Source organism: Dermacentor variabilis, chromosome 3 (assembly GCF_050947875.1).
Source record: "Dermacentor variabilis isolate Ectoservices chromosome 3, ASM5094787v1, whole genome shotgun sequence".
In the NCBI taxonomy this organism is placed as follows: Eukaryota; Metazoa; Arthropoda; class Arachnida; order Ixodida; family Ixodidae; genus Dermacentor; species Dermacentor variabilis.
This window is the reverse complement of record NC_134570.1, coordinates 210,185,478-210,200,695: the sequence shown is the minus strand read 5'-3', so window position 1 is coordinate 210,200,695 and position 15,218 is coordinate 210,185,478. Positions and strand designations below refer to the sequence as shown.

Below are 15,218 nucleotides of genomic sequence, written 5' to 3'. Positions count from 1 at the left end.
GAGAAGCGAATAAGGCCAGGGGTAATCAGAATTCCTCGAGATAGGGTAAGGCCGTAGCGTAGAATGAGTACGTCGCTATCCACAATGTTGCAGGTGTTGACACTTATGAACTCTTCTATAGATTGCCAAAGAACGTGATCGGAAGAAGTGGCGAGACGAATGCGCTCTTGGTCATTAGCAAGAGAATAGCCGGTAGCATGCAGTTGTATGAGGCACTGACGACAAGACATAGAAGCGGACGCAGAAGACAAGAAGTCCCACCTTAAGTTGAGTTCGTGGGTAGACTCATGAAACACCGCAAAAACAACGTGGTGACGAATTTTGTCTATGGACACTGCGCGATTGAACGATTAACAGTGTTAGTCGCTGCACGAAGAGAAGGGCCGGAGTAAGGCTGGTCACTTTTCAGAGGTGGGAAAAAAGTCAGCACAAATAATCGAAATTGCAGCACCTGTATCAACGTGAGCTTCGACGTATACACCTTCTACAAATAAAGACAAGTTGGACGGTCGCTCCGGAGGACTTGTAGGCTGTCCAGTCGATGCAGTTTCCCCGCATAAAACTGCATCGGAGAGTTTCGCCAGAGGGCGTTCGTGACATCAGAAGCAAGTCGGAGCGGCGACACTGGACGACGACGTGGAGACGGCGACCTCCGGTGAGATTCACGAGAATTCACTGGCATATCGGTTGGGTAGGCAAGAGGAGGTGATTGGTGATAAGAGAAGCAGTAAGACGTGCGCTCATAGCCCAATTCTGGATGGATGCTAGTACGTTCCTCTGGAGCGTAGCCACGTTGGTCATCATGTTGATGCCTTCCACAAAATCGGGAGATGTGCCCTCGACAGCCACAGTAGTAGCAATTGGGTTTGGCAGGACGCCGAGCAGAGTAGTGACGCCGTACACGTACTGGCCGCGACAAGGAGGACACTGTGGAGTGGTCTGCTGGTGTGGGCAGAGGGGCTACAATGGCTGGAGAGAGCGTCGCAAAGTCAGCATACGTTGGTACCTGATGAGCGCAGGGGCCGTCGAAGCACAGTTGACGCGATGCGGACTCTTGCCGAATGATGCCGCGCAGGCCGGTCGATGGAGAAGGGACGGCACTTTGTAGAGCGCAGGAAGAGCACCTGCCGCGAAGCTCTTCCCGGACGATGTCGCGGATAAGCGTGAGCAAGTCCATAGTCTAGGGGAGACGAATGTCGGAGGTATCATGGCAGTGCCGAAGAGACTGAAGCTGCTCAAGTCGCTGGCAAATAGTTATGACATCCTGGATGGTAGCAGGATTTTGCGTAGCAAGGGCATTAAAGACGACGGTCTTTATGCCTTTGTTACTGTGGGTTATTCGGTCGCTCTGGGACATCGCGGCGTTCACACACTTGCATAATGCAAGAACATCCTCAATGTATGAGTGTACGATTCCGCAGCGAATTGGATGCGCTCACCGAGCTGCTTCTTCGCGGCCTCAGCGCGAACAGCTGGGGCATCGAAAATCTGCCGAAGCTGCTGCGTGAAAGTTGCCCTGTCAGGAATATCTGGCTCATGGTTTATAAATACATACATAATTATAGTAATTACATTTATTAACATTATATTATAAGGTAATAAGCGTCATTGCGCTAATTGAAGATTTTGATTTCTCGTAGAAATAATGACCGCCTCATCGATCAATTTAGATGAACAGTTAGAATTGTGCTCTCTGCCATAGGCAATATTTGAAAATTTGGAGCAGCTAAATGAACACCCTGCACAATATGCACTATAATAAATTTTGCACTATTTACATTACATGACTAAGAGCTAGAGTGCGCAAATATTGTTTCTCCTAGAAACAGCCAGGGGCGTCCTTGAACGCCGCCGCGAGCGTTCGCTTCTTCGTTTGAGCGCGGCCATGAAAGAACAAAGGCGTGGAGGTGGGCATTCTGCGACATCGAGTGCACACGCGATTCTTTTTCACGTAAAGCCCAGAACTTTACTCAATGTAGCACTAGAATAATGTGGAGGTCCAGCACTTATCACGGAAGTACAGCACTCGCGAACATTTCTGCGATCAATGAAGAGCAGCTAACGGGTGAATTTCCGGCTCTGGAGATGGGGCATTAATACGGAAATGCAGGGCGCTTCAGCTAGCCAAACTCCATTTAGTGAGGAAGCAGTTGATCTATTGGGGGTTTTTGCGCGATCACATCCAGTTACTGCATGTGACTAATATAATACGACCTTCACTTAGGCCCGTTTCTTTTTTCCCTTATATTCATTGCCATTCTATATAGGAAAAAATAACAAGCGCACTTACCTTCATTAAATCTACTTCAAATTTGTGTAGCAGGCTGCCGTCGTCAGGGCAGCAAGACTGAGGTAGAATATGAGTAACCATCTGCCTAAAGCCAGTTGACACAGCTTCAAGATATTTTGGGTTGCCAATGTCAATTGCCCGGGCCAAGAATCGCGGAGGAAAAACCTATAAAAAAGCACAAGTGGCAACTGTCCATTCCCATAGGGATTCTGTAGTTTTAGCACATTCAATGACTATATGCTACTGAAGTACTATATGCTAGCAGGCTACAAGCACTTACATCAGCTTCGCTTCAGCCAGTGTTGGCCCAGGGAAGCTGTGCAGCAAAGCACAATACTGGTTCTTTAAACAAAAAAGGTTGCTGGACTTCTTATTTGGGTAACTGTCAGTTGCATCAGCCATGCGTAAAAGTATAAGTTCGACACACAGCGAAGCACTTGGTAGCGCTACTTTAGCTGCTGAAGGGGGAAAAGTGGAGAGAGGAGTAAGATGTAGCTTGCTGATAATTACGCTTTGGTATACGACTAGCTTTACTAGAGTTTATAGAAGACCACTACAGGTAACTGAACTATTGCGAAGTTTCATTGCCGAACAGCCAGGATGTTGTCGAAATGAAGCTGCATTATTGTACTATTATTCTAAAAACTCGTGGTTAGGCTAGCTTATGCATAACTGAAAGCCGCATAAAAGACAAACTACATCACCTAGAAGCTACAAACAACTTTTATGGAAAGGCAGTCAGGTACACTATATCTACATTTAACATTTCGCCGATGCATTAGCGACGACGTACCGACACCAATAGCGTTGTCGAAATCGACAACGTAACTGGAAAGTCAAAAAGCTATTCTGCTCTTTATACAGCATACGTCTGACTCACACGTACGTAACTTTTATTTTTTATGTGAAACAGTTCCAAAAGCTCACGGGCCGTTTTATCTTCACTTTTCCCGGATCGTAACAATATTAAATCTCCGTTCATTGTAGCCATTCGTTCTCTCATCAAATAATTCATGACACTATGTCACTGTGTGTCTTTGACGGCTACCACCCCTTGATCTAATCTACACCGCTGTCTTACTTTCTGTTAATGTTACGCCTAAGATTTTCTTTCCGTCGCTTGTTGCACATTCCTCAAATTCTTGTCATACTTCTTAACCTTCAACCTCCTGCCCGATAGAAACACTAAAATGCAATGATTGTGGCCCTTTAGGATACTGGATAACGGTATCTTGCCTAAGCGCTGATATTTCTATATCCTACCTGATACTGTTGTGCATGTTCACACTAGTCTCTGTTGGGCTACTTCGTGCGTATCTATGTCAGCATTACTTTCATCGCGATGACAGTGGAAGGAGACTGTTGCTGTAATTTTCTTCATTATCATTGCCACTCATAATTTCCTAATGCCGGCCGTATAGACATCAACCCAAGGTAACCTTTTGTAATTTTTTTTATCCGTTTCCCCTGGGGGTTACTGATCTGGATGTACGTACACTTGCACATGTTATAAAGGTTGAATGTGATCAATAATTCTTTTCTTGCCGGGGTATTCAATATTTGCTCCCCCAAGTAACAAACTACCTAACAAAAAAAAAACTGCAAAACCGAAAACTTTCTTACAGACAAGGTGACATCGATATCAATGAACTCCCAAAGCTGATAAAGAAGAAATAAGAGATATTTGAAATGGTATTCTTAGAAATATAGAAGAAGCAGATAAATAATAAGGCAGAATGATGTCTTTGAGAAGAAAATCTGGTACGGGAAATGGCAAAATTTTGGATTGAGAGGGAAACAGGCTGGTGTGATCAGCAGTTTCTTTGGTAAAGTAAGGGCATCAGAGGCGTTCTATATTGATCTGTACAGCACCCATAGCGAGTACTTAACTTTACATACATACATGACTTTATTAGGTGCTATTATGGTGGCGTATATGGCACAATCGTATGTAAAGGACAGGTCAATAAACACCGGACATACATTGAGACAAATGGTACATTGCCATGAAGTTAACAAGCCAAACATTGGCAAAAGGGTGTTTAATAATATATGACAATGGGAGCGGGCGTACCACGACGCACTTCATCGTTCTCGTTCATGTGGCCGGCAGCTGCAATTGCCAGCCTACCTCGCGTCATTTCTTGCCTCTCAAATACGACAGTACCGGTCGACTGGTTGAAACTTAGTCTGTAAAGTGATAGCAAAGTTCTAATAGCAAATGTGGTTACGGACATCAAATAATAACCACAACACTGAGCAGAACGACGAAAGATTTCAACGGTGCACTTGACTTGTGGGCCTATTACAGCTTCACCCTTACTGCATGTGCAGCTTCAGGGCGGGGACATCATCCGCTCAAGCGAGGATCAGCACTTTAGGGCACGACCTCGTAATTCAAATCGCCAAAGGTGCACACTGCCTCGTATGGGCCACAGTATCGTCGCAATAATTGGTGGCAGGACAAGTTTGCACAGATGTAGGTAGTCGCTGAGGTCGTACTCGACATTCTGTCGGCCCTGGTTGTAACGATGGGCGTCGGTTCTGTTATGGCAGCGGATGAGGTACCGAGCAAGCTGGCGAGCTTCCTCGGAATTCTGGATGAAGTTATAAGTGCTGTCACTTGCCGTGGGGCCGTCGTCTACTGGGTGCATGGCGTCTAAAAGTATCTTGGCGTGACGTTGACGAAAACGATTACAATCTACGTTTACGCCATTTCGAACCAAAATTAGTTCTGCCTTCTAAGCACTCAGCAATGCTTCTTAGCTCCGCATATGCTCGCTGCGGCTGAAGTCGTCGGTGCTTACAGTGCTAAGAAAGAGGTCGTGGTGTTGGTCGTTTTGCGCTGGCGGGTCGATGGGAGCGCGAGATAGGCAGCTGGAATCAGAGTATTTCTGTCGGGAATTTTATACCACAGTGGCGTGAAATTCTAGGAGTCTAAGGATCCACCCTGCTTGGCCCCCTGTAGGATCCTCTAAATTTGCCAGCCAACACATTGCGTGATGGTAACTCAGGAATTTAAAGTGCCCAGATAGGTAAGGCCTAAATTTTGTGGCAGCCCAAACGATGGCAAGTCATTCCTTTTACTTCACGGAATAATTGGCTTCTGCTTTGCACGTTTTTTTTTTCCATCGCAATGTACGGCACCAAGGCCTACGCTACTTGCGCCGGTGCGGATTTCTGTGTCGACGCTTTCATCGAAGTGGGAGAGTGCTTGTGGTGACTGCAGGCATTGTTTAAGCTCTTGGGATGCTGTGGCTTGCGGCGCTGGCCACTTGAACTCGACGTATGATTTCGTGAGATGGGTCAGTACCTCGGCAAGGCGAGAAAATTCGTTGAGGAAGCGCCTATAGCAGCACAGAGGCCAAGGGTTCGGCTTTCCACTTTCCTGTCGATGGGCTACGGGAATTTCGCGATGGTGCGCCTGCCTTCTTCGGGTAAGCACGGACTCCGGGCTTGTTGATCACGTGGCGCAGGAAAACACGTTATTCGTACAGAAAGCAGTTTTTTGCACATTCAGGGAGAGTCCAGATGACCTAATTACTTTGGGAACGGTTTCAAACTCACTGAAATAATCGTCAACGTTTCCGGAAATTACACGACCATGCCGTCCAAGTAGGCAAAAACGACTGTTATATTAGTCCTACAAGCACCGTGCGCATCACACGCCGAAATGGTGTAAGTGCCGGGCAAAAGCCGAACGGCATGACCTTAAATTCGAGGAAGCTATCTGGCATAATAAAGACAGTAATTTGTCTATAACTCTCGTCAACTCTATGTGCCAGAAACTAGTGTTAAGATCCATCGAAGAAAAGTATCTTGCAACGCAAAGTCCTTTCACTGCGTCGCCTACTAATAGGAGGGGGCGTACGCACTTCTTTGTGACTTTGTTGAAAGGACAATAATCGTCGCCAAAATGCAGACTTCCATCGTTTTCTTCATGAAGACAACAGCAGACGCCCACGGGCTTTTACAACGGCTGGTTGATTTAGTCCCGCAGCATTTCTTCAATTTCTCCTGGTGTTAACAGCGCAATACGTAGACGGGACACGAGACGAGAAGACCATATCACAAAGGCTGTTTATTTGAAAGAATCGCGGCTTCTTATAGGTTAGCCCACACGTGTCACAGGCACGTAATTGCACATTATGTGAAACACGCACTTTTTTGCACTTAAGATAATGATTGTCGTGCAAAAGCTCAAGTTCTTATTGTTCGTAACAGGGACGGCGTTCCAATGCATTGGTGATGCATTTGTTGCTTGATAGCTTCTTCTCCTGCCGAAAGTAGGTAGGACCTCTGGCACAGTGGCCGAGCTTTTTTTTTTGCGTTAGCGTGCGATGTTTATCACTCGGCATTTTCGGTTTCGGAATCTAACGACGGCTAAAAGCATTCTTCGTATTGGTGTAGTAGAAGACTTCGAACCCTTGCTTGTTTATGCGTCAGAAATCACGAATTTATGTCGAAAGTTGTCGCGGAAGCTAGGTAAGTCGGGACAAATGCGGCGGGATCGGAGAAGACCATCTTATTGCATCCTTCCGCAATTTCCTCGACGTGTGTGATCGTGGTGCCCCTGTTGACTTGTTTTTACTGCTGGTTGAAGTTTATGGGCACTACTTTCGGTTTTCGCCCATGCAGTTGAGCGATCCCTCTTTCGACGCAAATTTTACGGTCGAGTAGTTGTTCATATACGTCGTCCTCGATGACACCTTCATGCCTGCGGGTGTGTCGGTGCGACGGAAATTATCCAATTGGTATTGGTGAAATCATGTATTGATTATTGAGGCTTATGATTACAGCCAGGCCGGTTCGACATCGCGCTGGGTGGCCAGGAGCTTGTAGTTCTCCGCGACTCCTAGAACCCAGCCTACCAGCTGTTTTTGTGCAGAAGGGTCCAAGCTGGATACCGCGATCTCCCATCGCTCTATGTCGCTGAACTTCAAATGATTCAGGAGCGAGGCGGGGTGCCGACTTGATCTTGGAGCACACTAAATGCTTGGGGACTCGGAGAGCTCTCCGGGGATATTGCTTTGTCTTCCAATAATGTTGCCGACATGCACTTCAGGTAGATAACAATGCCATGTGGGACCTGAAGTCCATGCCGAGAATTACGTACCGTAAGAACTTTGGGCGCACGAACATTAGCTCTGGCGACGAACGTTATTTCTTGCCATGCACATTACAACCAGTGTTATCAGCTATCCTCTGGCTGTAGGAATTTAATAGCCATCCGACGTAGTGTCGACCTTTGTCAATTTTGCGGGAAAATATCGACTGGTGACGGAATAGTCGGCTTCTGTGTCTACAAGAGGGCGACATTGTGACTGTCGAAGAGCACGTCGACATTAGTTGTTCTTTGGCTGGCGTTGCATTTGCAGCGCGGCATCGGGTCATGTATGTGTCGCGTTCTTCCCTTGCTGTATCTTCATGTCTCCGAATCTTTATGCGGCACTTTCTTGGCTTCACAGCGTCGTCTGGATGGTGGTCATTTATTGCGGCGTTGTCGAAATGTATCTTGAAAAGTTGTCGCCCGCGGCGGAGGATCTTGGGCATTTCGACCAGCAGCGATCGCACCTCCACCGGTTGGAGCTTTGAGTTTTACAAATATGCGCTTAGTGGCCGGCGAGGGGCTGGCCCGGTGTGTGGCCGGCGCTGCGGCGACAGGTAGCGTATTGGTGAAGGCGAATAGGAAGGACGTCGGAATCTCCACTGAGTGGCAGGAGCGTAGTCGGTGATCTTAGGAAGTCGTTCGCCGAGCTGTGGGCCCGGCGCGCTGGCGGTAAACTCTCTTAGCCCTATTTCCCGGATGGGCACCGGTACTAGAGGTTGCCCCTATCTCTGCAGTAGTAGAGTGGCTGGTTATCGGGACCACATTGAAAGCCTGTGTTCCTTGTGCTGCGCGGGCTCACAGGCTGCTGGCGGTGGCTGGCGAAGGAACTGCGGCATCATCGCACTTGCAGCTGGCGCAGAAGGGGAACTTAAATTTGACGGCGGATGACGGAGGCGTAGGACATTGCTTCCCGCTGAGGCGGCATCCGTTCAGGCCCTCGTAGTGGCTGCACGATCTCCTGTTGGGCGGTGTCAGTAATTGAGGACACTTGAGACAGCGATGAAGGAAAAAGTGTCTCCTGTTCCCCCTTGCACGACCACTCTGAATATTTTGCGCAAATCATCGATGCCAAGTGCTTGATCTCCGGCACGGCTTCCTATCAGTAAAGGTTCCCTTGTGTTGCGTGCTCCGCAGGCCCAGGGTATACTCTATCATAGCGGCCTCTGAAGTAAATTAGGCGAAGTCTTTCGCGGTTTTCATTGGAATCCGGCAAATAGTTCGTTTAATGTCAGGGATCAAGAAACAAACCCTGCTTTGAACTTTCACTTGTAAACTTTCTCCCGTCATGTTTGGGTAAGCATGGCAATACAGGCGAGTCACTTCTTCCATGAAAACCGCGACAACTTTTGTGAAAAACTTTGGGAAGTTATCATGAAACGCCCCACGCCGCTGGTCGTCTCAGTTCCGTGCTGCGGGGCTAGTTTTGCAGTCTGCGGCTATCTCAATGGTCCCGGACGATGCTGCCGTTCTCGTCAGGGTTTGGCTTGGTGGGGCAGTACGCTACATCAATGCAAATAAATCTCCACCACATGTCATCTTGTTGTGACGATGAACAACGACAGTGCCAGAACGCAAGTCGCAAAACTAAATGTTTATTGGTCGTACATGCACCCAGCAAAGCAAATAACAATCCGTACAGTTATAGCGACAAGCACACTGGACAAAATCTGATCGGCGGAACAGATGCATTAGCTAATAATGTATGGCTCAATGAATCTGCCAGCGTAATCGCTGGTGCTCGGATGCCTTCCACAAAAGCACAACCCTACTTGCGTCGTGCTGCACTCTGATTGCACAAGGCTCGTCGAGAACAGCAGATAAAATCGATTATGACATTTGACTAAGTTACAAACAGTGCTGTCGCATCTGGCGCTGAGGGCTAAGTTGTTAGCGGGTGAAATGTGGAGCCCGTCGAAAGGATACACAAGTACACGGGTCAATATGTTTTTATTTAGCTGCCTGGTTCTTCTCTTGCAATTACTTTCGACTCTGCGCAGCATATGTTAGATGGTAGTCAGCGCCCCAGTCACTTGTTTCCTTAATTCTTAGTCCCATTCGCAATATTAAGCCTTCATACAAGCCACCCCGCTACCACTCGCCCAGATGTAAAGACATTGAAAACTTCCGGTGCCGGCAGTAGAAGGAGCCAGGATACTGCGTTTGGCGTAATTTCTCGCGTATGACTTCTGCGGCAGTCCTACAAGTTCAGCGTCAGTTTTGTACGTGCTGTCCTTCATGTCGCTCTTATAGCCATCCTGTATATCAAAAGGCGAAAAATAACATCTTAAAAATTAAATTGTTTAACCAAAACTCTGAATTCTTTTTCGAGCAATATTACACACACCTAGGACTTTCACCAAAGTAAATAGCAAAAACAACGTTAGGAAAAATATTACGCATAGCGCTCAGCAAGAACAGCAGTGGAATCATGCAGCTAACTTTCATTAGGTTGCTATAGTAGCAGTTTGGTTACCGTAAGAATGTCGCTCTGTGTGCCCCCGGCAGTTTTCGCAGTGTAGTATTGATCGCCAAGTGGGAAAAAATGCAGATCATCGTGAAAGCTTTTTAACATCTCAACAACTTGACCTCCTTCGGAATTCGGAATCATTCCAGGTTTCGCCGCCCAATCTGAATTCCAAGCTTTTTGGAGACTTTCCTTGAATTCCTTCGCCGTCTTCATACCTAGAAAATAATAAAAACATTGACGCGAAAACTGCAAAAATTGCCTGATAAAAATTGGTACACTCCTCTTTCAAAGAAATTGATCATTTGAAAAGTCAGTCTGAGAATGCGCGACACAGGTATTTTTAAGCCAAAGGCGCTTGTTTGTACGTTCCAGCTTTTTTCAAAAAATGGAATCAGTAGTATATTTTTTTTATGTTGGAACACAATAAGCGACAGACCATAGATTAAAAGCGAGCATTCTAGCCGCCTCATCGCTATCTTGTGAAGTGCAACTTACTCAACCAAACGCGGATGACGAATGCGCGGTCAAAGATTACCTATATAATGGTTGTAGAGATTAGCCTTGATTTCGAGCCAGAATCTGTAAATCGAGCAGAGCAAAGATGTGGGCATGCACTATACTGAGGTCGTACATTAGTGATAGCGGAAAAGTGACATGGGTATTCCATCAACAAGGGGCAGCTTCCTTGCCCATTCACAAATACAAACCATAAATGGGCAGTTTCGCTGGAAGGGCCAAGCAATGACAGCAATAGCAAGCTCGCTAGGCCTGTGGTGCTGCACACAGTAAGCAGCACAGATATCGTAACAGGTCATAGGCACAGGCACCTATGACCCGCGAGTGACTGTCACCCGAAGTGACGGTCAATCGGTATGTGCCGAGAGTGCGTCGGCGACACAGGCACAAACGGTCATCCTAAATGTTTATTACGCAACGTCATCCTTAAATATAGATACACAATTCGTGCGCGCGCTGATTCATTAAAGAAAATAGAAGAAAGACTCTCCTATGAATATACGCTTCGAGGAATTAGCTTTATTTCGCTTACAAACAAACAGAAGGCCCACCCATAAAGTATAAGCCTTCTGTGTTGTTTGTCTGCACCACTTCTAGTAAGAAGACTGCTTTCTCAATGCAACTCCTGCCAAAAATATTTGTTCAGGAAATGATCCCTCGCACCCGAAGTCCAGTGGCTGCGTTCTTCTAATGTGTATCACGTGCGCCCAGAATGGGTCGTTTAAACACCTTTTCGTTTAAACGGCGTAATTTTCTCACATGACAGAGCTTTGTAAAATATCGTTGGGATAGATGGAACATAAAGCTTAAGGAGGAGAACATTGACATGGAGGAGAGGACAGAGGCACGGGCTTGCGCAAATTTCCAGCTAATTTTATTTCCGTCCGGCTTTTCAATATAAGCACATTATCGCACACGAGACCGTACACTTTCAATAAACATGAACGAGATCTAATGTGTCCTCCTGTAATCTATATACAGCAAAGCTTAACGAGGCACCGTTCACGAGCACCTTCTAATAATACGTATGAATACACGCTGCACCTTTCGACAAAGGTTCATTTTGTTCTACTGACTACGTTGTCGCTTCGTCGGTCCAGCGTTACTGCGGTCACGCCATGGCGTCGCCCATTTAGTGAAAGTCGACCCTGAACATGATCTCACGCAAAACCAAGTAATCAAGGCCTTCGTGGCTCACCACCTTCTTGCGCGCTTCAAAGAAGGCAAAGTGGAAGTCCTACCTCATACAAGTAGAAGCATACTTTGAAGAGGATACGATTGAACACTCGGCTAAGAAAATAGCATTGCTGGTTTGCGCGTTAATACGCATACGATGCAAGTGCTGGCAGGGAAGGTCGCTCCGTGCAAGCCGAATGCGTTGATGCCCGATGAAGTCGTCCAAGTTTTGTGGGATCACAACAGTCCCAAGGGACACAAAATCACCGCAAGCTAGAAGTTCTTCATTCGTTGTCAAATGGAGGGTGAGCCGATTAAGGAATTCGTAGTAGACATTCGCCAAATTGCTGACAATTGCAATTTTGGCATTGGTTTGGGTCGCATGCGACGAGATCGCATTGTGTGTGTTATCCGCTCTGTTGCAGCGCAGAAGCAGCTACTGGAAAACGAGAATTAACGCTAGAAGACGCTGAAGAGATAGCCCTTGCCGGTGAGGCGGCAGATAGTGATGTAAAAAGCGTGATCGGATCGGCAACGACACCCGTGTTAAAAGTGCAGGCGTGTGCCGAAAAAAAAACACTGCAAGGTGAGAGGAGGGATATCAGATGTCAAGAATGCGCAAGGTGCGGTAGTACGAAACACAGTGTGACCTGTTACGCCTGGCCTAACGCTCGCTGTTACCGCTGTGGACGACTTGGTCACCTTGCAAGGAAATGTGGAAGCCACGGAGCTCGTGAACAATGCACAGCAAGGACGGCACAAACATTCTTGGGGAAGGAAACCTCAGCAGACGAGGAGCACGAAGTAACGCACATTTGGTATCAGAATCAAAAAGCTGTCTGGAACCACCGATTCGCCGAACATTCACTTGATGCGGTGTGCAGCTGACCTTGGAAGTGGATACCAGGTTGCGCGTTTGTGTGATCCCGCGTCAACTGTACAAAGTGCACCGCGACCAATGGCCGAAACTGAAACCATCCAGGGTAAAATTAGCCGGCTACACATGACGCATTCCAGTACTTGGGGAGCTGGCGGTCAAGGTTTTTCATAAAGGCGTGACAGTGGAGTCTGCGCTGACTGTGTTGGACTGTGAGGACTGCAACACGAACCAACGTCGCAAGTACTCCGTTGGTTCGTGTTGCAGATGACTCCGCGTCGAGGAAAGGACCAAGCGAATCCAGCGTTAACGGTATATTCAACGACTACCACTAAAACGTTTTCCGAGGAACTGGGCCTAATCAAAGGCCCTTCAGCCAGCCTCCACCTAAAGCAAGGCACCGTGGCCAAGTTCCGTAAGGCCATACCCAGCACTACGCGAGCGAGTGTCACCTGACGTTGCAGACCAGGTAACGCAGCGCAACGATAACGCAAAGAAGGTTTGCGACATTGATACGCTAAAAGGGCTATTTTGCTATAATCGACTTCCTTTCAGAATAGCCACCCCGCCCGCGATATCCCAAAGTAGATGAAGTCTTGGCCGACCTTCCAGGAGCAGAGGCTTATCTTGACGATGTGCTTACTACAAGAAGAGCGAGCGACGACGGCGAAAAGCTGAAAAAGGTCTTAAGGCCAGAATACATCGAGCGAACTTTCACAACGAAGTTCGGGCGGCAGACAATCTGCCCCGGCGCGACGCCGTTTGTTCGTCGGGCTGCGCTATATAGAGCGAAGGCACGGCGGCCGCCGCCGGCGAGTCCCTGCGTTGTTATCAGTGTGGCTAGACGAGGCAAATGCACTGTAGTGAAACACATGACACACGAAAAAAAATTTTAACGACAACTATTATCGCTTTTGAATTGCGGAAAACTTTAAAACGCGTAAAATTCTGTTTAGAAATGATTTCTAGTGTTTTTTATGTGTTTGAGACATTCATGTGCCGACGTAGTTTAAAGAAAGCGGCGATGCTATGCGTTGTGGTAACACTGGGCGGGTAAACAACTTTCGGCTCCTCCGACTCCGCGGCTCTGCTCTGTGGCTCAACGCGCGCGCGCACGCTTCTGAACAGCCCAAATTAACTTGTCGTTAAATTCCAGCCACGCCGCTTTGGATGCCATGAATACAAAATGCGGGAGACCGTCGTGAACGATAGAGCAGGATCGGGATACACGGACAAGCGGGGAAGCTGGAAGTCGGGGCGGATAGTGAGACCTGATTGGCTCGCTTTGGGGCGCCGCTCGTTTGCCGCTTCCGGTATTGTCGACGCCCGACGAACTTTTCTGAGCCAGCTATATCGGCGGCGAACTATGTTTTGTCCGCCGCCGTGCGTCGCGCGTACGCCGTCGGGCGTCGAACGCCGACTATACGCCGCGTGTTCGCTCCATGTATTCTGCCCTTCAGAGCGCTTATGAGAGCGCGGTGTAAAGTGAGCGTTCGATAAGTGCCCCTTACACAGCCAAACAATACCTTTTCTCGGACATCGCATCGATCGTGACGGAATTGATCCAAAAGAAAAAAAGAACGACGCTATCATGCCGGCACCGATCCCCTATAATGTCCGCGAGCTACGTGCTTTTTTGGGAATGATTACTTTTTAAGCAAGGTTTCTGCTCAACAGGTCAACCACATTTTGTCCATTGTATCAGCTGATTGAAAAGAATGCACGTTGACGATGGAAACAGCCTGTAGAGCTCGCGTTTAATCTTGCCAAGCAAACACTGAAACCAGCCAAAGTTCTCGTTCATTTCGACCTTTCAGAGGAACTTAAACTTGAATGTGACGCGCCTCCGTACGGTGTGCGAGCTGTCTTGTTTCACACGACCGGTAACGTTCACAGGCCCACCTGTTTCCGCTTGCGAACATTAACGCAGGCAGAAGGCAATTATTTACACCTCGAGCCAGAGGCACCGGCAATGGTATTCAGCGTTACGAAATTCCGTGACTACCTTCTAAGTCGGGAATTTCCCTTCGTAATTGACCACCAGCCGTTGCTGGGCCTGCTGATATCAGACAAGCAAACCCCCACAATGGTCGCCGCACGGACATAACGTTGGGTGCTCCACCTGGAGGCCTACCGATACCGGCTACAGTACTCATTAGGACGACAAGTTTTGTTGGGTGACTTTAATTCTGTTTGTCGTTCGGTAGACCGTGTAAAAGGTTTACCAGTGCGAGATAAGAGTGCGGAGGTCCTGAATGTCGTAATTCACGACCATAACTTAGAAGATATCGGATGCGTTGTCACTAATACTACGCGTCCGCAATTCACACATCTTCAAGGTGATAGCCATGCACGATTGGACAGGCTGCACGTGTCGCTTGAACTCGTGCCACTTTGCACATCGTACGAGGTTAAGCCAGTGTCTTTCAGTGACCACTGTTTAGTTATTGCAACCTTTGGTAAAAAAGAAAGCAAAAGGTACTTCAAGTGGGAACTTTGGAAACTTATTGCGAAATTGATGGAGGATCAGGGTTTTGTTAAGGATGTAGATGAGAAGCTAAAGAAGGTACTTGCAGTGCAATCTTTAAGTATTGGTGTAGAGTGGGAGAAGGTTGAGCAAGTAGTAAAAATGAAAGCCATCGAAAGAAGTAACACATTGCGGTATGAAGACGAAAAGAAACACTGCTTCGTGAGCAACTTGAATTTCTTACGGGTATAGGATGATCCCAACCAGGTAATTGCACCAACGAATTAAGTAGCATAAAAATTAGGTTGGACAGAA

The 15,218-nt window shown here is 47.4% G+C and overlaps 1 protein-coding gene across 3 annotated transcripts in view; it reads right to left on the bottom strand.

Moving 5' to 3' along the window:
- Nucleotides 1-15,218, bottom strand: part of LOC142576615 (uncharacterized) — a 501,274-nt gene that overhangs the window by 269,039 nt on the left and 217,017 nt on the right. For all 3 annotated transcript variants that reach the window (XM_075686816.1, XM_075686815.1, XM_075686817.1), the window contains exons 7-8: nt 9,874-10,082; nt 2,291-2,455 (exon numbers count right to left, since the gene is read on the bottom strand). In XM_075686816.1, the coding sequence (XP_075542931.1) occupies nt 2,291-2,455; nt 9,874-10,082 (374 nt within the window). The remainder of the gene's footprint in view (nt 1-2,290; nt 2,456-9,873; nt 10,083-15,218) is intronic.